Source organism: Morus notabilis, unplaced genomic scaffold (genome assembly GCF_000414095.1).
Source record: "Morus notabilis unplaced genomic scaffold, ASM41409v2 Scaffold329, whole genome shotgun sequence".
Taxonomy (NCBI): Eukaryota; Viridiplantae; Streptophyta; class Magnoliopsida; order Rosales; family Moraceae; genus Morus; species Morus notabilis.
This window is the reverse complement of record NW_010358084.1, coordinates 1,273,749-1,298,504: the sequence shown is the minus strand read 5'-3', so window position 1 is coordinate 1,298,504 and position 24,756 is coordinate 1,273,749. Positions and strand designations below refer to the sequence as shown.

Sequence of the window (24,756 nt, the reverse complement as noted above, 5' to 3'; positions counted from 1 at the left end):
TGAGTACTTTTATATTGTTAAGAATAAATTGATTTGTTATTCTGCATGTTCATCATAATACTCAATAAAATCATGTAGATCTAGAAGATTACTTTTCCTAATTTAACTTAGCATATATATTGAGAAAACGTGAAATAACACGAGGATGACTATTAATTATATTAAGATAAAACATTTATAAGCGAATTAAGAGCAGGAGTTTGTTTTAATTTTTTAAATTAACACTTACTAATTAGAGTGGTTCTCATGGAAACTCCACTTAATATGAAAAAAGAAAAAAAACAAAAAAACATGAGATCTAGTTTGAGAATTCCTTTGTCTATTTCCAAGTAAAATCATCTACAAAAAAAAAAAAAAAATGTAGACGCATTTAAATTTCATAAACAAACTATAACTAATAGGTCATATAAAATAAAAGGACACAAGTTTACTCTTCCATATATATATATATAACATAAACATAAATGCTATTAATATTATTATAAGTGATGGAAATTAGACTTTTTTAAAATTTAAAATTTCATCTTAAATAATCAACTTGTTAAGCGAGTGATTTAATGTTCTTATAAGTCAATGTTTATTCTTATCTCTAAATGTTGCGGAACTCAGGGTTATTTTTACTATTTTACAATAAGAACTAATGGTTACTTTTTAATTAGCTTAATATGGACCCTTATGGTTGTTTGCTATTATTATTTTCTATTTTTTAATAACAAAAAAAAAAGAAGAAAAGAGGACAAAAAAACTAAAAAAGGGAGCGAAAGTCTACAGCGTGGGGGGAGCAGTGTTAAATATGATGGGAGAGAGAGAAGTGGCTCGAGTGGTGTGTTGAGTTCAAGCCAGAAAAAAAAAAAAAAAAAGTGTGTTGAGTTGTAGTGTCCGAAAGTACCGTCAGAAAAACAAAAGCATCAGCGTTGGATAGCGTGTCCAGAAAATACTCTATTATTGAGTCCGTTTGGTACTTAGATTCGTTCTCTGATTTGAATCATGATTCATGATTTGTTGCATATTTTCTCTCATAAAAAATAAATGTAAATCGAAAATGATTCTAATAACATAGTTTGAATTCATGAACCAAACGCCATTTTAATGAGACGTTTGGTTCATAGATTAGATTCATATGATAAAAATCATTTTTAATTTACGTGTATTTTTTTTGAGAAAAAATATTATAACGAACCATAAATTATGATTCAAATCATGATTTGAATCCTCCAACCAAACATCTTTTAAGGTGACGTTTGGTAAGAGGATTCGTATCCTGATTCGAATCATGGTTCATGATTCACTACAATGTTTTCTCTCACAAAAAATACACGAAAATCAAAAATAATTCTAATCTTATTATTTTAATACATAAACCAAACGTCTCCTAAGTCTCGTTCACCTCACTCATTCTAATTTTTAATTTATATTGTAGCCTTATTTTTAAAATTTTTTATTTTTTTATTTAACATTAATTTTTTTGTATTATTTTTTCGTTGGAGGTTTAATACAAGTGTTTATTTAAGTAGTGCGGAGGCGTGATAGTAAGTGGGGCCCACAGCTTAGGGAAAAAGAATTGCAGCTGTGCAGCTGCAGAGAGCCACTGAGAAGAAGCAGGGGAGCGAAAATCAGTAGGTTCGGGTATCTGGTTAGCTTCGGATCCGAAGCTATAGATCTTCCGAGCCTTAATCCGCCAAATGAAAGAAGAAAAAGAAGAATCACCAACTTCCTGTTATTGACGCTGATAAAATAATAAAAAAAAAATAAACATGTGTTCATACCTCTGAAAATAAAAGCGCCCTCGAAGCACCAGATTCAGTCAAACACTTCATAATTTTTAGACTTAGGGAATGTCTTATGTCAATAAGAATTTTAGATTTAGGGGGCGTTTGGTAGAGGGATTCGTTCCCTGATTCGAATCATGATTCGTAGTTCGCTACAGTATTTTCTCTCACAAAAAATACACGTAAATCGAAAATGGTTCGAATCACATTGTTTGAATCCTCCAACCAAACGAACCCTTAGTCTCCAAATATACCCATTTTCGGGCCATTTTTTGTCAAAGAGGAAAGCCACCTAATGCAGGTGCTCCGGAGGGAAATAATTTATTTAAGCCTCTGGCAATGCGTGATTGTACGATTCCAGAGCAACCGCCAAAATTTCCCAACCTCCTCTTATAAATACCCCTTTCACCATCACTTCATAACAACACTCAGACCATTCATATATTAGACCATCTGAGAAGGTTTCTTTCTTAGCCAAAACTCTGACTGATTCTCTTCTGAGAGTTCAAGTCTTTTGTGCTAAAGGCTTAAGTTCTTCAAGCTTGTGCTCTACGGGCTCGAAGATCTTCGAGTGAGTTCTGAAACTCTGCCCAAATCTTGAGCGTTCATCATAAAAAAGTATCAAAACACTTTGTTTGATCCATCCAAACTCATCTACAACCTACATTCGAAGTTTTTGAGGTTTCTCCAGGAGTCTGAAAATCCGCCTATGTGGCTGGACTCCGCTGCTCCAGAGCACACTTCCGGAAAGTCGTAAAACATCATATGCTGACATATGCTCTTAGAGCAACATGTGTTCCTCTGAAGTGGACTTTGCCTCCTCTGTTGAAAGTCCGTAAAACTTGCTTATGGAGCGACATGCGTTCCTTTAGAGTGATAATTCACCAACTCTCCCAAATAACTTTATCCATACCAATCAAGTCATACATCCACTCCGGAGGCAACCTGCACTTGTCCTCGGAGCACTTCTCTAAATAAGTCTTATCCACACTCTCAGAGTCAAATATCTATCAACCGTCTAGTTACTCCGCCTACCGTACTTCGTCCATGCGATCTCCATGACTGTATTAGAAGTCCTCCTATGTGTAAGTTTGCGTCTTGGTAAGGTGGCGACAAAGTAGGCCCTTAAATCATTTTTCTTTGGTATACTTTGGGCCTAACCGATCAATTCTTCTCTGTTAAAGGTCTTACCATACAAGCTCATATGTAAACGCTATGTGGTTCATCCGCGTCAGTCCCGATACTACCGAATCTAGTACTTGCACGTGTATACCTTGTACACATCGTACCCACCAAATCTACAGGGTCCCAACAAAAACCATAAAATAAAAATAAATTATCAAACATGCTACTTAACTTTGACTTGAAAAAAAGAAAAATGTTTTAAGAAAAATATAGAATGAGGTTTAAAATAGAGGGATTAACTTCGTATAAATTTTTAGTATTTTGGGGACTAAATTAATATATAACTTCTTACACATAGACTAATTAAAAAAATTATAAAAAAAAACTCCGGCGACCTTTCGTTAATTTAACTCTTTGATATATTATAAAACTTATTCAATAAAAATATTTTGAAAATATGAAAATAGATATTGGAATTGCACCAAGATATCAAATAAATGAGTGTCGTTACTCGTTAAAATCTTTGAAGTAATTAAACAATTGTCATGCTTGCATATAAGATCGAGAACTATTGACCGTGTCACTTTGCTTTGAAAGAAATAGTTTGATTCTTTTCTTTTGTAGAAGCAAATCCTAGTTTAGGGGTAAATTTCGAGTTAAAGAATACTAAAATCAATCACATTAAAGCCACCCAATCTGAAGGGACAATCCGATGACATCAAGTTGAGCATTGTTCTAACAAACTTAACAAAAAAACAAGTAATAAGGTTGACAGATATTGTTTGATATGCCCATTTAGGAGATAAGAGTTTGACAAAAAGAATCCAAACCTAAAAATATTTGTTAGATTTATAATGACCTCTTTGAATTCACAAAAAACAAAGATTAAAAGGCTGAAAAAATTTTCGTAAAATTCCAATTATTGTACAATTTTGACAACTGGGTATGAAACCAATTAACAATAAAAACAAAGAGCAAAAGACAGAAAGAGACCCATGAGACAGAATTAAAGCCCTTTGCCGAAATCTCTTTCCCCCAATAAAAAAGGTAATACAAGAAATTACTGAGAAACTATTGAGGAAATATCAAATGAAAAAAATAAAATAAAATAAAAAAGATTGTCTTGTAAACCTTTACATAGTAACATTCCAAGATATCCTAAGGAGTGGGGTCCCACATCATGGCAGTCATTGAAAGATTGATCAATAACCACGTGGACATCAAAGGCCCCAATTATTTAAGCCATAGTTAGGATCTGAGCCAATACACAACAGAAAATCCTCAACCAAATCAAAGAAGACAGAATTTTTTTTTTTAAAAAAAAGCAGAATTTCCATATTATCTATAAACACAGTTCTGAATGATCAGATTTTTTTTTAAAATTATAATTTCAATTTAATCTTGTAGTTCAAAATTGTGTTTTATTCGAAAATTTATTTATTTTTTAACGTATTCTAACACAATGTTTATAAATAAAAAAACTCAAAAATGATAAGAAAAAGAAATACGAGAAATAACAAAGACAGGTGGATAAATATTAAATAAATTAATGTTGAATAGAATAGACGCACACAAATACACTGGAAGGGGTCCGAGTGTGACTGTCAAATCTACATATTCTCTCTTTCTTTCTCTCTCTACCATCTATCTCTCTCTCTCTAAAACTCTTTCTCTTAAAATTCTCAGAATCTAGAGAGAGATAGGTCTGTTTTCTTCTGTTCCGAGGATTCGGTTCAATCGCCGATCTTCCTTATTTGTTTTTCCGCTGTTCCTCGGGAACTCCTTTCCAATCCGTGTCTCTTCCAGTCCCAGAATGTAATGTTTCAGATTTTCAAGGTACGAATATACAAATTTAATATTTGCGTGTATGAATAAAAAATAAAATAAATATCTTTTTCTTTTCTCTTTTTTCTTCAGTCGTTGGTTCGTTTTTTGTTTGCTTGTTTAATTATGTTTGTCAAAGACATTGATCTTATCAGCTTCCTTGTTTCTGCTTCTTCTTGTTCTTCTGTGATTTTGGTGGGTTTGGATCTTCTTTTAGTATTTTCACATGGGCTTTGTTTTTTCATTTAAAAAAAATTGTTCAATGAGGTTTTTTTTTAATTTGTTTTTTACTTCAATAATTTATTCTTCTTAAATGGGAAGCTTTCATGTACGGTTTTTAACGTTTGAATTCCCCCATTCGATCCTTGTTTTGTGCTGTTTCTGAATTTTGAAAGTTAGAAAAGCATATTTCGATTTTCCATTTTTTTTCTTATTTTTAAGATAAGATGAGAAAACGCCCATTTTTACAATTGAATTCTAATTGGATTTTTATTATTTTTCTACTTCTACTACTATAATTATTTTGTATTTTTGCTTGTAAAGATTAATAATGCTGTCTCTGCAGCAGTACCCTAATGTCTCTGATCTTCTCTGCATCATTGACTGAATTTTTTTTCCCTTTTTTTTTTTTTTTTTTTTTGGGTCTTTGAGATTCTTCTTTAGAACTCTGAGCTTTAGCCTTTAGGTGGGTATTTTCTGAGTACATTAAAAAAGGTTCCCTTTTATGGAAATGGGACTTGCTTTTTCACATCTCATCATAATCATCAATAATAGTAACGAAAATATTAATAATATCAACGATAATAGTAATTATTATTAGTACCAACAATAATAACTAGCTATAACAATTTTTTTTTTTTTTTTTGTTTTCAGATCCTTTTTTTTTTTTAAGAGCAACAAATGGAGGTCATGATTCCTACCACAAAACTTGTCTCATATGCACCTATGCCTTAAACAATTCAAAGGGTTTGTTTGGTTCATGTTTTTGTCTGGGTGGGTTAAAGCTTTTAGTTGATGTAAGCATGTGCAGATAAGAAGATATGATTACGGGTGTTCCTTCATCTGTTTGTTTATTTTTATTTAAAAAACTTTTTTATAAAATATTTCATTTTAATGATATCATGGAATGTATATTAAAATGATCTCCTGATAATGATCATTTCATCATCTTTTTTTTCTTCTTCTTCTTCTTCACCCTCTTTTTCTTTTTGTGTTGCAGGGAGATTTTTCTGATTTGATAGAATTCTGATAAAAAAAAAAAGAAAAATAGAAAACAATGGAAGGCGATACATTTTCTGGGCTTCGAAATGGTACTACACAGATTGACGGGAAAATATTGCAGACATTTCAGAAGAACTTTGTTCAAGTCCAGAACATCTTGGATCAGAACAGATTGCTGATAAACCAGATAAACCAAAACCATGAGTCCAAAATTCCTGACAATCTCAGCAGAAATGTGGGTCTCATCAGAGAACTCAACAACAATATCAGAAGGGTTGTTGACCTTTACTCTGATCTCTCATCTTCCTTCACCAAATCCATGGACGCTTCTTCCGAAGGCGACTCGAGTGGAGCTCTCAAATCCGATGCCAAAGCGGCCGGTCTTAAACGGAATCGGCCGCTTTAATTAGAAGATGAATTTGATTTTCTACAATTTGTTTTTGGAAAGGAATTCAACGATATTATTGCTGTTGAGATCAATGGTTCAAAAAAAGTGATTAGATAATTATTCTGTAACTCTTTTATTGTTATCAGTGACTGTTGTTGCTACAACTACTATTACTAGCTCACTCACTTTGTCCTTACATTTATTAGAACAAAATAATTGTACGGTATTATTCCCAGTTCGTTGTAACTATATATATATTGTGTAACTATGGATCTAATTTTAAGAGGAGGGAAAAAAAAAATCAATATTTGGAGTGTTTGAGACATGTGATTGTGTTCTGATATGTAATTCAGTTGTCTTGAATCTATGATCTGCTTATGAAACTTTACAGAGAATTTAGTATAATCTCGTTGTCATAAATTCATAAAGGATTTCTTGCTTTCCTTAAAGGAAAAAAAAAAAAAAAGTTTTAGAACTTTTTTTTAACTTTTTGGTTTCTTAAAGGGACTGAAATCAGATATGGGTCTACCAATCTCTTTTTCATTAAAGATCATTATTTACTTTTTGGTGCAAACTCCACAATGCCCTTTAGTTTTGCAGTTTTCAACCTCATCAAGTGAAGAGTTTTTTTTTTTTTTTTTTTTTTTTTCAATATATATAATTCAATTTGAGTATAAAAAAAAAAATCTTTGAAGAAGTGAAGATGCTGTTTTCAGGCCCCTCCAAGGAAGCATTAAATACTCCCTACTTTTTCACTATTATTTTCAGCTGATATAAATCACTGTTCATGATCTTCTTGTGTGTGTGTGTGTGTGTGTTTTTTTTTTTTTTTTTTTTTTTTAAGGTGACTGTTTTTGAAGAAGTGAACATATTCATACAGTGCATATACATTATACATACGTAGATACATACAACTCTGTGAAGAGTGAAAGATGCTCTGAAATAATTGGTGAGAGCAGCTTTTGGAGATAATTTTTTTTTTTTGGCTTCCCAATCACAGGCCACCACAAGAACAGAATCTCAGATAAGTTGATGAGCTTTTGACCATTTTTTATATTTGTTTCTAACCAATGACAATCCATTTGATGGTACTGGCACGTAATAATAAAATAAATTATATAACAACAAGTATTCCATAGGTAGTTTTACTTTTAAAAACAAGCACTACAGTTTCTAGAGACAGACAGATATGTATAAACAGTGACCCCCAACAACATGACAAGGGACCCAAAAGGTTCTCTTTTTGGGATGGAACTCAACTTCTCCATGCTTATCCCCTTCCCTCTGTTAAGGTTCTTTTCTTCTCCTTTTTTTCATCGGAGATTTTTCTCTTAGGATGTTTGATAGATGGATTCATTTTTTGATTTGAATTATAATTTGTGATTCGTTACAGTATTTTTTCTCATAAAAAATATACATAAATAAAAAATAATTCGAATCACATAATTTGAATCCTCCAACCAAACGTCATCTTTTCATTTGTTAAATTTATATTACAAAATGCTTATTTTTTATATTTTTTTAATTTAATGTGATGTTAATTAAATTTGACGGTAAAAAAAATTAATTCTAAATAAGAAAATCTCACTGAAAAAAAAGTCCCTTCTTATTTTAATTTTATTATTTTCTTTTTCTTTTTTGAATTTCTTATGCCTTTTATGCAATAAATGTCCTTTACGACTAGCTTCAAGTTGATGATTCCTCAACATCTCCTCTCTCTTGCTCTGATTGAGTAGATGTCCTTGTTGGTGGGCCCCTTTGTATGTACAACCTAATTTTCCTGATATTAGGAGGAGATGGCCCACATGGGGTTTGATTCCTGGAAATGGCTTGTTTATTAGATTTTGAAAAATGTGTGGTGAGGGCGATACTTCATCTACAAATTTCCATACAATGAAGTCATTTCCAGCCCAAAAAAAAATTTAAAGAAAAAGAAAAAAGAAAAAAGATTGAGAGAGGAAGAAAAGAATTAAGGAATAATCTTGAGAAATAAGAAATTAGGATCAATCTCTTTGGCCTCGTTCACTTCACCGATTTGAGTTTTCAGTTTTAGATTTTTACAGTAAAAAGCTCTCAGAAAATGTCACATCTAACTTTTTTTGCTACAGTAAAAAGTTCTCAGAAAATGTCACATCTCAGCTCAAATTGAAAACTTGAATCCGTAAAATGAATCCACTTAGTACCTGTCTCTCCATTTTTAAAGAACAAATAAAAACAAAATTTGTCCTTTTATTTGTCATTTATTTATAAATTATAATGCCATTCTTTTATTGCTGTACATTTTTTTATCAATAAGAGTTAATTCATTAAAGGCTAATAAAAGTAACACTAGTGCTCCCCAATACCCATTTTCTTACCATTTTTAATTTATTTTATAGTTAAAATTTTCTAACCTCGTTAAAAAATCTAAGCTTTCCTTTTAAATTTTTTCCCTCATAAATTGAATAATTATTGTTTTTGCAACTAAATAAATTTAAAAAATTAAAATTTTCAGACTGAACGATATCTACAATAACTTACATCATCTAATACTTGAAAAATGTTAACTAGATAAAGAGAAGAATCAAAATAACAATTTTTTTGTCCTTAAAAAAAGAACATATGACGAACTTAATTTTTATCGACCAATTTTTTTTGGATTTTCTTCTCTATTTTTTCTTTTGAAAAGAGAAACAACCATTTAACTTAAACAATAAAAAAAAAAAAGTAGTTTACTATAGTTGAGAGCTTCTTTCTCTTTTTTGCTAAACGAAAAACTTGTTATTTGATTACATGTTTGTAATAAATAGTAAAAATATGGTTTAGAGTTTTGTTACATTTTTATGGAAAAATTAAAAGACAAGTGGCAAAAGGAGAAATTAGAGAGTGATAAAAAGAGTAACAAAGAGATTGATGATAGCATTTTTCAATGTGAATGTAGCATGTTTTGCCTCCACACTGTTCATTTGATCGTGAAGTGGTAAAAAGCGGCTTGGTTTTCTTTATAAAATTATGATTCAAGTTAGCTCAACAAGCGCAATGAACTTGATAAATAGATAATTTATTTCGTAAGTGAGTATTATGTCACTATTTTCTTAGAATCATCTAAATACACTGTCTTTTCTTTTCAGATCGTTTATCTCCTTTTAACAAAAAAGGAAAAGAGAGAGAAAAAAAAGAGAAGCGCGGTTTGTCTAGAGTTATGACCCTACTAAGCTAAATGGCTAGTAACCACTGCCTAATAAAAAAAGAAAATAAAAGAAAAAAACTATAAACCACTAAATTCTTAGTCCAAACATGCAGTAAAATAGAATGTTGCTAGTTTAAAAACAAGCAGTGCTGAGCATTATTGATCAAATTTAGCTGAGAAGATAACTGTTTTGGTGGAGTGAAAGGGCTTTTAGGTTTATTATGAGAGTAAAATGAAACTATATATAGGTTATACTTTGAAGCATTTAATAGAATTACTGTATATTGAAAGGGAAGTTGGGAGGAACCGGAGGTAGAAAGTGGGTTAGACCTAGTGTCCAAGTCTAGTCCATTGTTTTGGACAAAGAAAGAAGACGTTTTAACTAAAATATGGGCACAAGAGTCTCTTTCAAAGAAAACTATATATATATATATATGGGGAGTAATATCATGTTGTTAGGTAATTCCATGCTTGACTTGACTGAAGAACTTGCGTCCCAAAATCCACTTCAAAATCATTCTTCACCCACCATTGAAACATTTTAATGAATCGCCCTCCAAGCATTTGCGTTCAATGAATTGTTAATGACAAAAAGAATATTAATATATCACTGATATTGTTTCTCCTATCTCATTTTTCAGTTTTTTTTGTTTTGTTTTTTTTTTTTAAGAATGAGATAATACATTCTAACGACTTGAATACTCACACAAACTACAAAAAAAAAAAAAAAAAAAACCACGATGCTGGGAAACAATCAAATCCACCAGTAAATTCGAATGAAACGCTCAAAGAAAAAAAAAGTGTAACAACTTTTAAAAGTGGACACTCATTAGTTTTAAAATATGGTAGTTAATTATTTGAAATAACCATATTTTGTAAGTGGTTTTTTTTTTTTTTTTTTTAAGTATATGAAACAAAGATTCTCTTGAGGCTTGAGCTGTGAAATACGTTTCTTATGTGACTATTCGGTATTCACATTTCAACAGATCAAACAATTTTAACTTGGAGCAATTAACACACAATTGACTTATAAAGCAAATTAGCAATAGTTGTTTTAAAGTCAATTATTTGCCTCGAATTGGGAAAAGGAAGTTTTAAGAATTAATTAAAACGGACATTGATGATTTAACGACTTTTGTGAAACATTCTAATTTTAATTAAAAAAAAAAAAGGCGCAGAACGTAATACATTGTCAATAATTACAACAAAACCAGGTGCTTCCTTTTGGACTTTCATTCCTTATGTAAGGTTTCCGGAAACATAAATAGACACTTTGAGAACATAATATACTACTACTTAGTTTCGGTATTTTTTTTATTTTTTTAAAAAAGAACAAGGTGCTTTCCTTTTTTTTTTTTTTTTTTTTTTTTTTTTTAATTTAGATTGGTTATATAATTTTACAACTCCGAGATTGTTATTTTGGTTAGTTTCAGATATTAACAAAATTTAATTACAACGCTATATGAAATTGTGTTTTTGATTAGGCGTTAAAATCTTGTTGTCATGATGTTAAATTTCCTCAAAATAATAATAATAATAATAATAATAATGATGATAATGATAACAATAATAATAAAATACAAATAGTTTATAAATCAAATCCAAATGAGTTGAAATAGTTTATAGTCTTTAATTAATCACACCGGCATGGACAAGAAGACTAAACCGGCCCCAGATACAGCTAAAAGAAATCTTGGCCGAGTTCCGCTGGATCAAACAAAAATAATACCGTACTAGAGCCACTAGACTTTAAATAAATAAATACAATATCGGATATGCTTTTTTTTGTTGTTGAAAGCAATGATCAAAGTGGCTAGAAGCCAAGACAAACTAAACATTGCCATAAAAATAACATGTGCGATAGGGAATCTACTTTTTGCCCATTCTCTCTCTCTTCCCTTTTGTTCCTTGAATTTCCAGCAAATAGGTTGGAAAGTAACCCAAAGTCTAGTTTTCCCCTTTCAACCTATATTTAATTTAATAATAAATATAATGGTGGATATCCAATAGATAGGCTATAGGCATCTCCATCATTAGTTGGACCCAATTACACTAATCACACTATAATAACAAACACCTATAGATGCTTGAAAATGGCTAATTATGGCCTAATAACAATATTAGCCATAACGTGACAATGATGTTAATGTTCATAAACTCCGATTTCAACTAACCCTACTTTGAGATAATGTCCTTTTCGTATTGGATAATCCTTATATTTATATACACTAATTTGCTTCAAAAGAAAAAAAAAAAAATATATATATATATATATTTATATACGCCAAAGGTGGAAGGTTAATTAAAGTTTATGGTATTAATGGGATTATATGATTGGTTGAAATTGCCAATTTCACTAAAATTAGCTTTTATAAATAACAAAAGATTGATGTACGAGGGACTTGAGTTTTTTTTTTAATCATTATTATTATTATTTTATAAACAGCTGGTAAAGTTTTATAGCGTGTTTACTTACACTAATCAAAGAGAGTATGATTCGTAGTGAGAATTTATACTCAAAATAAATTATTTATAAGATTCACCATCGAAGCTACTGTAAATTTCATTCATATGTTTACTTCAATTTAAAATCATAATTAACTATCTAAATTTACTTATCAACTCTTTTGGTAATTTTGCCTTTTCACTTTGAACAGGTAAATCCTATACTTATTATAATTATGTAATTTTGCCTTTTCACTTTGAACAAGTAAATCCTATACTTATTATAATTATGTTAATGATAGTTAAAAGAAATATTATAATAATTGGACAATAAAATAATAGTACAAAATATATGTAATTATTATTTTTAAATTAAGAATATGGTAAAAATTGATCTAAATGAGTGAAAAGAATTAAAATAAAGTGTCAAGAGTTCAAATATATTATTTTGTTCCAATGAAATGTAAATTGTATAATTATAATAAAATTAACAACAATTAAGATAATTATTATAATATAAAAATAAATATATGTTGTAATTATATTCTTTCACTATTTTTCTTTTCATCTAACATTATCCTGGAGGGTAGGATAATTATTTAATATTAAGACTAAGATTGGAAATCCCAACTCCCAACCTAGAAAAGAGCATGAATTATCAATCTTAGAACCATCAAATCCACTCCTTCCTACTCGATAAATAAACAAGCTATTTATCCGTGGAATCATAAAGGGGTTGTTCTTTTGTCTAAAAAACTTAAAAAAAGATAACTCGAGTTCCAACTTTATTTAAGTTCATGTTCTTTTAAGTTTCAAATTTATTCAACTTTATTCAAGTTACAACTTCAACTCAAGTTATAACTCAAATTCAACTCAAAAACTACACTCAAGTTACACTCTAAAAGAATAAGCCCAAAGAGTCCGGCATGTACTTTTTATCGTTTCTTATTTAGCACCATGTTTTGGTCGTTCGATTAGAAAATAAAGATATGGATCAAATGAAGGGTATCCCTAATATTGTTTCTCTTATTCCTGACACACAACAGATTGATAAAAATGAAAAGAATAATGCGAAGAATAATGGATCTAAATGAATGAAGAAGATTTTTCTATCCAAGTCTTTTCGATATTTTTTTTTTTTACTTCTCTTTTGAGTTTTTCGAATTCTGAAAAAAAAAATTTTTTTTTTGATATGACATGCCATTAATTAGAATCGAACGGTCACTAGGGCATTAACGGAGGATGTATTAAATTAGTTGATGGTGCATAGTTCCTCTAATATGATAGCTCCCATTGCCTCTATTCTTGAGTCGAAAAGTTTCCTTGCTCATATTGGTTGTAGTTTCATGGCTGGTAAAGAGTCCCACTGCCAGGAGCATGAGCATTCATTGGCATAGTATCTCTTATTTCTCCCTATCCCAAGAAACCATTGTTCTCTTAGGACGGATAGTTTTGTGTAGGTCCGTAGTTTCTTACCGTGCATGGGATTGCCATGCTGCTGATTCGGTATCCGTCCACCTTGATGACCGCGGGGAGAATTTCTCCGGTGCGGATTTGGCATTGGTCCCCCTCCTTGTCGATCATATCTTGGTTGGTCCATAGACCTGTAGTTGCGATCATGGTATCTTCCCATACGCCTTCCATTATGTGGTCTCGGTATAATTGTCCCATCAATGTATTTATCCATCATGTTTTTTTGTTTTTTTTATTAATTAAATGATAATTGTTTATTTTTAAGTGTAGTGACATAAATAATAATTTTTTACCATCTTGAGTGGCGTTGTTGTTTTTTTTTTTTTTTTTTCCTTATCTCAAATATGAAATAAAAAAAAAGAAAAAATTGCATAATATACTTTTAAGAGTGCGTAAGTCTGAATTTTTATTTTTTATTTTTAATTAATACTCTTTTACTGGTATAGTTATTTGATTAAAAATATTATTAATCAAGAGTAAAAGTAGAAAACTTGATATGTGCACTTTTAAGGGATAAGAACGAACTTTTGGGCCTTGGATGATTAGCAAACAAATTTTATTGTTTGACTGAAAAGATTATTAATTAAGAGTAAAATAGAAATCTTAATTCGTGCACTTGGGCCTTGGCTGATTAGCAAAAAAACTTTGGGCCTTGGTCCTGTGATGCAACCATTAGGAATGCCATCAAAAGACGTAGTTTCACATGTATATAACAATATGAGATATGAGATAATTACGCATGCGTCCATTTTTAGGGGATGAAAAAACGAATGCCAACAAATTGTGATATTTTTATCTTTTGATAACGACCCTTTAAACGAGTTATGCAGATTTATAACCACTCACACAAAAGGGTATAATAATATTGTCTCAATAATCATTACATGGACAATTAGACAATAATCATTACATGGACAATTAGACAATAATCATTACATGGACAATTAGACAATATTGTGACGTAAAAAATATATTCTAAACATGGAGTCTAAAAATGGCCATTTTGTGAATTATCTCTAGCGATATTAAAGTCGTGTTTGGAATTGATCATGTTTTTATTTTTATGTTTTTTGAGAAAGAAGAAATAAAAACGTTTTCAAAACAGTATTTGACGCAATAAAGACAAAAAATTGAAATGAAAACGATTTTTTGGTTTAGTATAAAATGAGAGAGAAATGAAAAACGACTTTTAGTTGTTTTTCATTTTTTATTTTCGTTTTCTCCTCTCTCGAGTAGAGAGAGACATTAATGGGTTTTTTATACTGAAAATAATATCTTGATAAAACTACCAAACGTATTTTCAAAAATGATTTTTGTTTGAGATTGAAAACGTTTTCATTTTTATTTTCATACAAAAAATAAAATCATTTTGGAATGAGTTTTAAACGCGTCCTAAAGTTTCGACTTTGTGCTATATAAATAGATTTGTTAAAGATCAACATATCGTAATATGAATCCGAACAACAAAAAAATTAGAAAAAATAGAGAATTTATTCTTGAAAGTGCATGAGTTTGATAAAGACCATTTTATTAGTATAATTATTTGACTAAATAAATTATGAATCAAGAATAAATAATAAAAATTATGATCCATATACTTTGAGTGTAAAGATTACCCAAAAAATTATGGCATAAATGTGAAGACATGTAAAAGTTGTAGCATTTAGTCAAAAAAGAAAAAGTGGTAGCATGACACAATTTTATCTTAAAGAGACCCAAGATCCCGACATTTGGTTTGGAAATCGGCTACTGAGTGTTAAGGTGTTGGGCTCAAATTCTTGTTGTCAGGCCAGCCCGTTTTGTTTACAACTCTAAAAAGGCCTTATTGGGCCAGGGCAGATTCGCTTACGGGCTTAGTCCTTTGGGTCGTACCCTTTGCAAAAACAAATTGAGTAGATCTCCCACGTCCGATGACTAAATGCTAAACAAATATCGACCGTCCGATCATTCTCCTCTTAATGCATATAATCATCCTCTTCTCCTCAAAGGCCTTAACTTGAGACGTCTAGGGTTTGCAGAGCACCCGCCTTCCTTAAGCCACCAGCTCGTCTCTTATCAGATCTCGTCTCTGCAAGTTCTGCATCGCTTCTCGCCGCCGCAATCATGGCAACTCAGATGAGCAAAAAGCGAAAGGTCATAGCTTTAACCCCCGTTTGTTTCCCGAGAAAATCTCTTTTCATTTTTTCTCGATGGTTCATTTACGCTTCTTCTTCTTCTAAATGTTGTTGAATTTGGTGAATGCTTACAGTTCGTCGCTGATGGAGTGTTCTTCGCTGAGCTGAACGAGGTTCTTACCAGAGAGCTCGCCGAGGACGGTTACTCCGGCGTCGAGGTTAGGGTTACGCCCATGAGAACTGAGATCATAATTAGAGCCACCAGAACTCAGAACGTTCTTGGTTAGTCTCCGATTCCGTCGTATTTTATTGTTTTTGATCGATTTTTTTCTTCGAGTGTTTTTTATTAACGTGTTTATTTGATGAATTTGCAGGTGAGAAGGGGAGGAGAATCAGAGAGCTTACTTCTGTTGTGCAGAAGAGGTTCAAGTTCCCAGAGAACAGCGTGGAGCTTTACGCCGAGAAGGTGAACAACAGAGGGCTTTGCGCCATTGCTCAGGCAGAGTCTCTTCGTTACAAGCTTCTCGGTGGTCTCGCTGTTCGTAGGTATAATCCCAAGTTCTTTTTTTTTTTTCATTTCTGTTTTTATTTATTTAATTTTTTCAGTGGGTGATTAAGATATCAATTTGACTTCTGATTTGATTTGTTATAATGATTGAATGCTCCAAAGTCCGAAATAGTTCTAGTAAGTTGGTGTGGTGCTTTATAGTTCTTAATTTTGATTTATGCGCCAGAAACAGCTTCTGGTAGTTTAATAGTAGTTTTTTGATAATTTGATTGGAATTTAGTCGTTACATTGTTCTCTATTTTGAGTTTTGGTTCTGTAATTTTATGTCATCTATAAAGCAAATTGGTGTTTCACTGCCAACTTTGTGTCGGAAGTTGACAAGATTGACAGAATTTCTCCCTTACCGTTATCCTCGTGAAATTTGTTGTTTTCATGTAGTATCGTTCGGGAGGGGTCATGATTTCTGACGCCTTATTACAACTTAGTTTAGTTATAGCTTTTTGGTCATTTGATGGGTTGTTGGTTGTTACAATCTTCTATATTTTGAGTTATGGTTCTGTAATTTATGTCATCTATAAAGCAAATTTGTGTTCCCCTACCAACTTTGTGTCGGAAGATGACAAGATTAACAGAGCTCCTCCATTACCATCATCCTTGTGAAATTTGAGACTCTGTTCATTTCACCGATTCGAGTTTTGTTACAGTAAAAGCTCTCACAAAAAGTCACATCTAACTTTTTTGTTACAATAAAAAGCTGTCACATTTCAACTCGAATCAGCGAATTAAACAGGCTCTTATTGTTTTCATGTAAGTAATGTTCTGGAGGGGACATGATTTCAAAAACCTCATTTTATTGTAATCTTTGATATATATTTATTGTTTTGCACGGACTGGATGTTTACGTGTTCCCTTCTCCTTCTCTGTAATGGTGATGTGTTTGAGCAGTCATCTGTTAAGCAAATTGGCTATTCTGGTACCATGTTTGTGTAGGAAGATGATGATATTGACATGCTTCCCTAGACCCTTTGACCAATTGAAGCTATTACTTTAATGCATTTGGTCAGGGCTGTGACACTTAAACTACTTAATTCAAATGGTTTTATTTTGCCGGGTTGTAATCTGTAACTTGGCTTTGTATGTTGCTGTGGATTTCACCATGTTTGTATGCTTGCTTACTTTTCTATTAAGGGAAGGGCACATGCTGAGAATTATATCAAATAAAGTTAATGTTTTTAATGTGTGTTTTCAATTTTATTTTCATCTCTTGTTGATATTGAGTTATTATTCTATTGATTGAGAGGTCATAGACACTGTTAACTCGGCATCTATATGATTCTGTTGGTTGTAGTTGTAGATCATATTCATGTATATTAGTTGACATGTGATATCTATGTTTGGCTGAAACGTTTCCCATTGCTTCCTTCAGGGCCTGCTATGGTGTTTTGAGATTTGTTATGGAAAGTGGAGCCAAGGGTTGTGAGGTACGTTCTTTAGCTGCATTTTAACTTGTATCTCTGGTTTATATTACACTCTCTTTTAATTGAATTATTATGGATTTTTGGATGAAATAGGTTATTGTCAGTGGAAAGCTCAGGGCACAGCGTGCCAAATCAATGAAATTCAAGGATGGATACATGATCTCCTCTGGTCAGCCAGTTAAGGAATACATTGACTCTGCTGTCAGACACGTTCTTCTCAGACAGGTTTGTTTAATTCTCCCTGTTTCAATTGTTGTCGGCATTAAATTTTAAAAGTTGCTATATATCATTTTCCTGATTGTTTGTTTGTTTGTTTTTTTCCCCAACTAGGGTGTTCTTGGAATCAAGGTCAAGATTATGCTTGACTGGGATCCCAAGGGAAAGCAGGGTCCTACAACTCCCCTACCTGATGTTGTCACTATCCACCCTCCCAAAGAGGAAGATGAGTACCTTAGGTCAGCTCCTCTTTTGGCGCCCGCCGATATCGACCTCCCAGTCCCAGTTCCAGTTGCTTGAATGAAAAGTCTTTCTTTGATGTCTTGAACTATCGATGCAACGCTATATGTCTCTTGAAATTTTGATTTCTTAATGCGGAGTTAGTTACTGAAGACAAAGGCATAATGTTTTTACAAGTCCTAGACGCTTCTGAAGTTTTGTTATAATTAATTGTCTTTTTTGTTTCATTATTCCTTAATGTTGATCATCATTCCTTGGGTTAGTCTGTAATGTGTTCCGACTTGCTCGTCGATCTATGGTTTTTTCTTTTTTTTTTTCTTTATACATTGGCGACAATAACAAAATTGCGGATGGTGGCAAAAGTTCTCCAACTTGTCACCTACAAAATAATTTGGGGTCTATTGGCGACTAAAGTTTAAGACTGTTTAGTTTGTTGATTCGAGTTGATATGTAATTTTATGTAAATTTTTTTTTTTATTTTAATAAAAAAATTAAATATGATTGTTTTTAGAGTTTTTTATTTTAATAAAATATGAATTTTAAATTTAAATCGGTAAAATGAATAGAAATAAAACTCTATTCAACCATTATAGTTTACCTCAAAAATAACGTGCCAAATGGATGGAGTTGAGGGGAGCCGCAACAAAGGAAAAGAAAAAAAAACGTGGCCAACTAATATAAACTCTTAAAAAATTATGTTTCTTTCTTTGAAAAGTGCTTACTATCGTAACACCCACGAGTCGTAATGTGAGGGTGAGGTTGGCCCCATCATTTAAGGTTCATAAGGTGGGGCAACTCGTATTTAATCCCACCCGACCAGAGTTGGGATATGGTGCTCCTCTTTCTTTTGAAAATTTGGTGTCCTGGTGCAACTCTTTCCATGCATGCATCCTTTATATATATATATATATATATATATATAGACAACGAGTTTTGAAACGCTCATATCACTACTCAAGGTCAAAGTGTCAAATGCGTTGGTTATGGTGAGTAAATCACCGTTACAAAACTCAAGCCTTATCCTCTTTTTGATTCTCTTGACTCGTCAAGTCCCTACACTCGGGTCTCGACCAATCACACCATCTTGCATGCATCCACAGCTCGCCACGTGTCATGAGAACGTGGGACCCGCAGCATGAATTGTTGATGAGCTGGCAATTTTGATGGCAGGTGACGCTGCCAAAGTTGGACAGAACAGATTATATATATCAACCATACTCGGCTACTCTTTGCGATACTGCTTAGCACTCAGTGCGAGACCTGTTTTCATATATATATATATATATATATATATATATATATCTTCCATTGTCAAAATACAAAAATGTGAGGATTTTTGGTTGCTGCGTTCTCTGTTTTCTACGTCCCTCTTATTGTTCCTGGCTGTGAACAGATTGATGTAATTTCTTCGAATGGATTCCCTGATTCTGACGAGTCACAAGAGAATTATATTAATGGTGATCAGAACCCATTAGAGACGTCTGATCATCATGATCATCATCCGCAGCATCGTCATGACGATGGGTGGTTCGAAGAGCAGCTTGAAAGATGATCTCAAATGGTCTTTCTCTTTGAATAGGTACAATACAATATTGCATGTGTATTATCATTTTTCTTCCAGTAAAATGTAATGATATCACTTTTTTTTTTGAGTTAAGAGGCCAAATTTTACGTTTATACAGTTAAAAAATTGTTTTTAGTATTTATACGTACTCGTTGAAATTCTTGACACTTTCTTTTTTATTTTTTATTTTTGACAATTTATTGAATTTACAAAATAGTAGCAATTAACTCCATATATCGTTAACGGGAATCTAAAATTTTGGACATAATAGTAAAATACCTGCGCTCCAAAAGCTTCTCCAATTTTGCACTCTCGTCCTTAAAAATTAGTTCCCCATAAATTAGAAATAAATTTTTCTCAAATTTAAGTACCACTAAAAAACGAAGTTAATTTATTGCTACTTATTAAAATTTAAGGACTAAATTGCTAAAGAAAAAAAAAACAAATATTGTTCCGAATGACAAAAAGGATTTACGGGCACAAATGCTAAAAGCTAAAAAAACTTGGTATGTTTTATAACTTGTATGGCACAATATTTGGCTGCAGTGTATTGCATGCAGAAACGAGTGAATTCCAAGACATAGCTCTTTTGGATACAAAGCGGTTCGGAAAGGTGATTAGTTAACTAGCTATATATATATATATATATTTATTGTGTATACACAAACACACACATATAATTATTGATATTATATATATAGAGATATTTCAATTGTATTTTATTTTCTTTATATTTAGGTTCTGCTGATTGATGGGAAGATGCAAAGTGCTGAAAAAGACGAGTTTGTTTACCACGAGTGCTTGGTCCACCCTGCTCTCTTGATCCATGACAAGTACGGAACACAACACTAGCAGCTAATCTTTGTTGCTTCAATTTTTAATTAAAATATTTTTATTACTAATGTTCATGTCTTTTTTGGAGCAATATTTTTCAGTCCAAAAACTGTTTATATAATGGGAGGCGGAGAAGGGTCTACGGCAAGAGAGGCACTAAAGCACAAGGATGTACAGAAAGTTGTCATGTGTGACATTGACAGCGTACATTGCTTATCACTACAATGATATGCAATTTCTCTTTATAACCGAAAAAAAGGAAAAAAAGTAGATAAAAACTTATATGTTGCAATTTGCAGGTGGTGGTTCAATTCTGCCGTGCACAAATGACGGCAAATCAGGAGGCGTTTTGTGACGAAAGGCTTCATATTGCAATTAATGATGCCAAGTCCGTATATTTTGACTAAGCCAACATTTGTGTATTGAATTGTATTTGACCTTCAAGTTGAAACTAGAAGCTAAATTCTATTTTGGTACCTGAATTAAATGGCTAAATTCTATTTTTGGTTTCTAGCTTTTAAATGTCTATAAAATGAGTTTTTGATTTATAAAGTTGTCCCAAACTAGTCATATATCCATTTGATTGTTAAATTCTCGATGAAAAAGCACGTAAGGACCATTTGCGGTTTAGTCAAAATTAATTTCGTAATTAAAGTAACAGGACACGATTGTTAAGAGAGTTGTGCCTTTTTCATGTGAGATTTTTACAGATTTGACATAATTTAGTAGACGAGGAACTCATTTTGTGACCTTTTAAAATCAAGGACCAAAATAGGATTTGACGGGAGTTCAATCACAATCAGAAGGAATTACATATAACAGACAATAAAAATAGTCATTTACATTGTTACTTGAAGGGATGAGTTAGAGAAGAGTGAAGAGAAGTTTGACGTGATAATAGGAGATTTGGCAGATCCACTTGAAGGAGGGCCTTGCAATGAACTTTACACGAAATCCTTCTATGAGCGAGTGCTAAAGCCTAAGCTCAACCCCAACGGTATCTTTGTCACACAAGTAAGTTCTTTATGTTGAAATAATAATATCTCATTACCAACTAATTAATTACTCCTTAATCATATATTGTCTCTTCTTGGTCTGACTTTGTATTCTAATTGCTGTTAATAACTTTCATATATATCTAGCATTTTTTAATTATCTATTTAAGCTTTCAAAGTCAATTTTCCTTTCTTTTATTGTTTGAATTTACAGGCTGGTCCAGCGGGAATTCTTTCACACACGCAGATCTTTACATCAATATACAACACCATAAAACATGTCTTCAAAAGTGATCACCTCCTTTAATTTTCATGTTCTAGTTCCTATTATTACTTTTCTTACTCATCAGAAGTCGACATTTATATGAAAACTGTGCATTTCAATTGCAGATGTGATTGCGTATACAGCTCACGTACCATCCTACGCAGATTCTTGTGGATGGGTTTTGGTAAGTAACCAGGACTATAAGCATTATAGCACTACTATTAACATTAAATAGAGTACACAATAGTAGTTAATTTTCATGAACTAATTCTCAATGTTAAGTCATTTTGTAAAAAGGTATTTGGGCGCACCTCTCCTTCCGAACTTTTCATAATTCGCAAGTTATCCGTTAAACTTTTAATTTGATAAATTATCCATGATTTAAAAAAGTTTTGAAAAATACCCCTGAATCGAACTTTTCATAACTTTTAATTTGTTATGCGAGTTCACTACTCTTTTCATTTTTTTTTTTATATTTTTCACCCTTCATCTCACGATGAAAATATCTACAATGTCATTGCCAATAATTAAAACAGCAAGATACATATATACATACATATATATATATATATATATATGTGTGTGTATATATATATATATATATAGACACACACCCTTCCTCATGTTGAGCACCATTATTGACTAGCCCATCCTATTAATAATAATATGTGACTAGTGAAGTAAATGACACAATTTATTAATATTCATCACTAAGGCTTCAGACGAACCACTGAAGCTGAATGTTGGACAACTCCACAAAAGAATACAAGAAAGGATCAAGGATGAGCTACACTATTTAGATGGCGCTTCAATCGTTTCATCCACCGTTTTAAACAAGATTCTTCAGAAATCGTGAGTTGATATATTAGAGCAACATTTAACATCTATGAGATTGCTAAGATATTATGCTATGATATTATTGTATTTATCTATAATTCTCCTTAATTATTTGAATTTGATCCACTTTTTAATTTTTTTTAAATTTTTTTTTTTCAGTTTGTTTTTCTTTGTTTTGTGTTATTTTTATCTGTTTAATTCTGAACCCTCTTTGATTATTATTATTATTTTTTTGAATATCTAATCCGAGTTGATTTCTCTATGCAGTCTTTTGGAGGAAACTCATGTTATTACGGAAGAAAATGCAAGGTTCATCCATGGACATGGACTGGCGTCTGACAAGGCATAACATCCAATTAAGCTAGCTTTAGTGTGCTTTGTCAAAGGAATTTTCCATATAAGAAAATAATTTACTAAACTATTGTATGGATAGATATAAGTGAAGGATTATGAAAAAATAAGATCAACTACTCTTAAAATTCATTTGCGTCATGATATAAATTATAACAGATACCATCTTCTTCTTCTTTTTTTTTTTTTTTTTTTTTTTTTTTTTTTTTTTTTTTTTTTCAATATAGCTTTACTAGCATGTTATGAGGTAAAAAAAGATGCCATGGTCTAATTTATGGCATGCTAATGCCGAAACTTTTAAGGTTCACAAGTATATCTTTCTTTTACATAATTGTTGGCATCAATATTGAAACTTTTTAAGGTTATCGTTGTATTTTGCAATTTCAGCGTTTAGGCGCACAAATATGTATATCATTTCCCTAACGTACTAATTGTCAGTTTTGCTTATTGTGTTAAAAACTGTAAGATGGAATACTTTCTAGACTTTTTTACCAAAGTCGAGGGACATCTTTGTGAGTTTTGAGAATGCAATAAAATAAATATTTCATCACTCGAATTTGAACTGTAAGAAGGGGCAACTCACCTCTTGAATTTGAATTTTCGTTTCGTAAATCATCCCAAAATAACAATGGAGATCACTCTAGGAACAAAATTAACATAGAGAAGTCTCATGTTGCAATTTTTTAAAATTCCAATAAACCACCCACTTACAATGCTAATGCTAATTTCCATTAAAAAAAAAATAATGTTGTCAATAATTTTTGCCAATCCACAACAAGTTTAGGAGGTAAAGAATGTTGCTACATATCGTTTAATCATATCTAATGTCCCATTAATAGGAGGAAAAGAATGTTGCTACATATCGTTTAATCGTACCTAATGTCCTATTAATTAACATGGAGGGTAACACTGAAATTTGTATATGCTGATAACTAATTTTAAATAAAATTGAATACAGTACGAAAAAATTGAATAACTCCGCTGTAGGGATAAACCAATTCAAATGTGCTCATGATTATGGAAAATCCGCACAATGGCTTTTCTATCAAAAGAGCAGGTTGTGCTAAACCATGCGTGTTCATCAAACAACACAAAAATCATAGTTAACCAAATAACCTGGAAAAAGAAAGAAGACACTTGATATTAGAAAATAAATTCCTAAACTCTAAGCGTGCATTTAGTTTGAGATAGGGGTGAGTGCAGTGTGGTTTTCGCGATTATACCTAAATTTTTTTTTTTGACAAAAGCATAAGTCCGGTGAAAGGAATGTTTTTAACCACAATTGAAGAAGTTAAAATGTAAAGTCACACCAACATTAAACGGTATGGATTGTGCGGTTTCAGCCTTAGGCCTTAATGAATTTAGGCCAAGCAAATAACTTAGCACATGACTTTGTGTAAATAATTATTTTTAGTGTATGTTCATAAAAAAATAAGATAAAACCATTTTGGTACCCGCTTAATAAGAAAAGTCAACAAGAATAAAAAACGTGAATTATGGGTCTGCAAATATTTTACCTTTATTGTAATTATTCTCTGTATCTTTTATATTTTTGGTATGTTGTAACAAAGGTAGTTTTATTATTTTTGTTCACTGTATAGTAGTCTTGGAATATGTATATATTGAAAACCTCTTATCAATAGAATATATTGAGCCATTCAGAAAACCTCTTATCAATTAACATTGAATTTCAATCTTTAGTAGTATGAGTGCATGATTCTTTTTATATATCTAAGTTTTATCTAACAAAGAAAAAAAATCTGTCTATGAAAACGTTCGCGATATAGTGTGGTTGGAAGATGTTCTACCACCTATTGTATCTGATATACTAAAAGATATTTCTCATTGAATAATATATAAAATATTTGCTATACAAAAAAAAAAAAAAAAAAAAAACGTTCACGGGGCCAAAAAAAAGTCATTTTACGAAAAAAAATTTT

General features: G+C 31.6%; 3 protein-coding genes across 5 annotated transcripts; all 3 read left to right on the top strand.

Annotated features, from left to right (window-relative positions):
- Positions 1–4,513: 4,513 nt before the first annotated feature.
- LOC21409978 (protein ELF4-LIKE 3) lies at positions 4,514–6,646 on the top strand. 3 transcript variants are annotated; one of them, XM_024161458.1, is made up of 3 exons: positions 4,514–4,730; positions 5,592–5,624; positions 5,938–6,646. In XM_024161458.1, the coding sequence occupies exon 3, from the start codon at positions 5,995–5,997 to the stop codon at positions 6,343–6,345; it is 351 nt and encodes a 116-aa protein (XP_024017226.1). In that variant the 5' UTR covers positions 4,514–4,730; positions 5,592–5,624; positions 5,938–5,994; the 3' UTR covers positions 6,346–6,646. The 3 variants fall into 3 exon arrangements, with proteins under 3 accessions (XP_024017226.1, XP_010090124.1, XP_024017227.1); XM_010091822.2 differs by lacking the exon at positions 5,592–5,624; XM_024161459.1 differs by lacking the exon at positions 4,514–4,730 and having other exon boundaries at positions 5,613–5,684.
- Positions 6,647–15,422: 8,776 nt separating this feature from the next.
- On the top strand, positions 15,423–18,240 carry LOC21409977 (40S ribosomal protein S3-3). The gene is made up of 6 exons (XM_024161401.1): positions 15,423–15,547; positions 15,663–15,810; positions 15,903–16,074; positions 17,463–17,517; positions 17,608–17,739; positions 17,845–18,240. The coding sequence occupies exons 1-6, from the start codon at positions 15,518–15,520 to the stop codon at positions 18,028–18,030; spliced, it is 723 nt and encodes a 240-aa protein (XP_024017169.1). The 5' UTR covers positions 15,423–15,517; the 3' UTR covers positions 18,031–18,240.
- A 1,246-nt stretch (positions 18,241–19,486) lies between these two features.
- On the top strand, positions 19,487–22,814 carry LOC21409976 (thermospermine synthase ACAULIS5). Its single transcript, XM_010091820.2, has 10 exons — positions 19,487–19,549; positions 20,081–20,147; positions 20,273–20,367; positions 20,470–20,572; positions 20,668–20,756; positions 21,226–21,382; positions 21,578–21,653; positions 21,754–21,812; positions 22,344–22,480; positions 22,733–22,814. The coding sequence occupies exons 1-10, from the start codon at positions 19,491–19,493 to the stop codon at positions 22,812–22,814; spliced, it is 924 nt and encodes a 307-aa protein (XP_010090122.2). The 5' UTR covers positions 19,487–19,490.
- Positions 22,815–24,756: the final 1,942 nt, after the last annotated feature.

Excerpts from the sequence above, each read along its gene's own strand:
- LOC21409978 (XM_010091822.2), top strand. The coding sequence starts at position 5,995 with ATGGAAGGCGATACATTTTCTGGGCTTCGAAATGGTACTACACAGATT.
- LOC21409977 (XM_024161401.1), top strand. The coding sequence starts at position 15,518 with ATGGCAACTCAGATGAGCAAAAAGCGAAAG. Across the intron at positions 15,548-15,662 it reads AGATGAGCAAAAAGCGAAAG|TTCGTCGCTGATGGAGTGTT; the intron begins GTCATAGCTTTA and ends GAATGCTTACAG. Across the intron at positions 17,518-17,607 it reads GTGGAGCCAAGGGTTGTGAG|GTTATTGTCAGTGGAAAGCT; the intron begins GTACGTTCTTTA and ends TGGATGAAATAG.
- LOC21409976 (XM_010091820.2), top strand. The coding sequence starts at position 19,491 with ATGGGTGGTTCGAAGAGCAGCTTGAAAGATGATCTCAAATGGTCTTTC. Across the intron at positions 20,368-20,469 it reads GCTCTCTTGATCCATGACAA|TCCAAAAACTGTTTATATAA; the intron begins GTACGGAACACA and ends AATATTTTTCAG. Across the intron at positions 22,481-22,732 it reads AACAAGATTCTTCAGAAATC|TCTTTTGGAGGAAACTCATG; the intron begins GTGAGTTGATAT and ends TTCTCTATGCAG.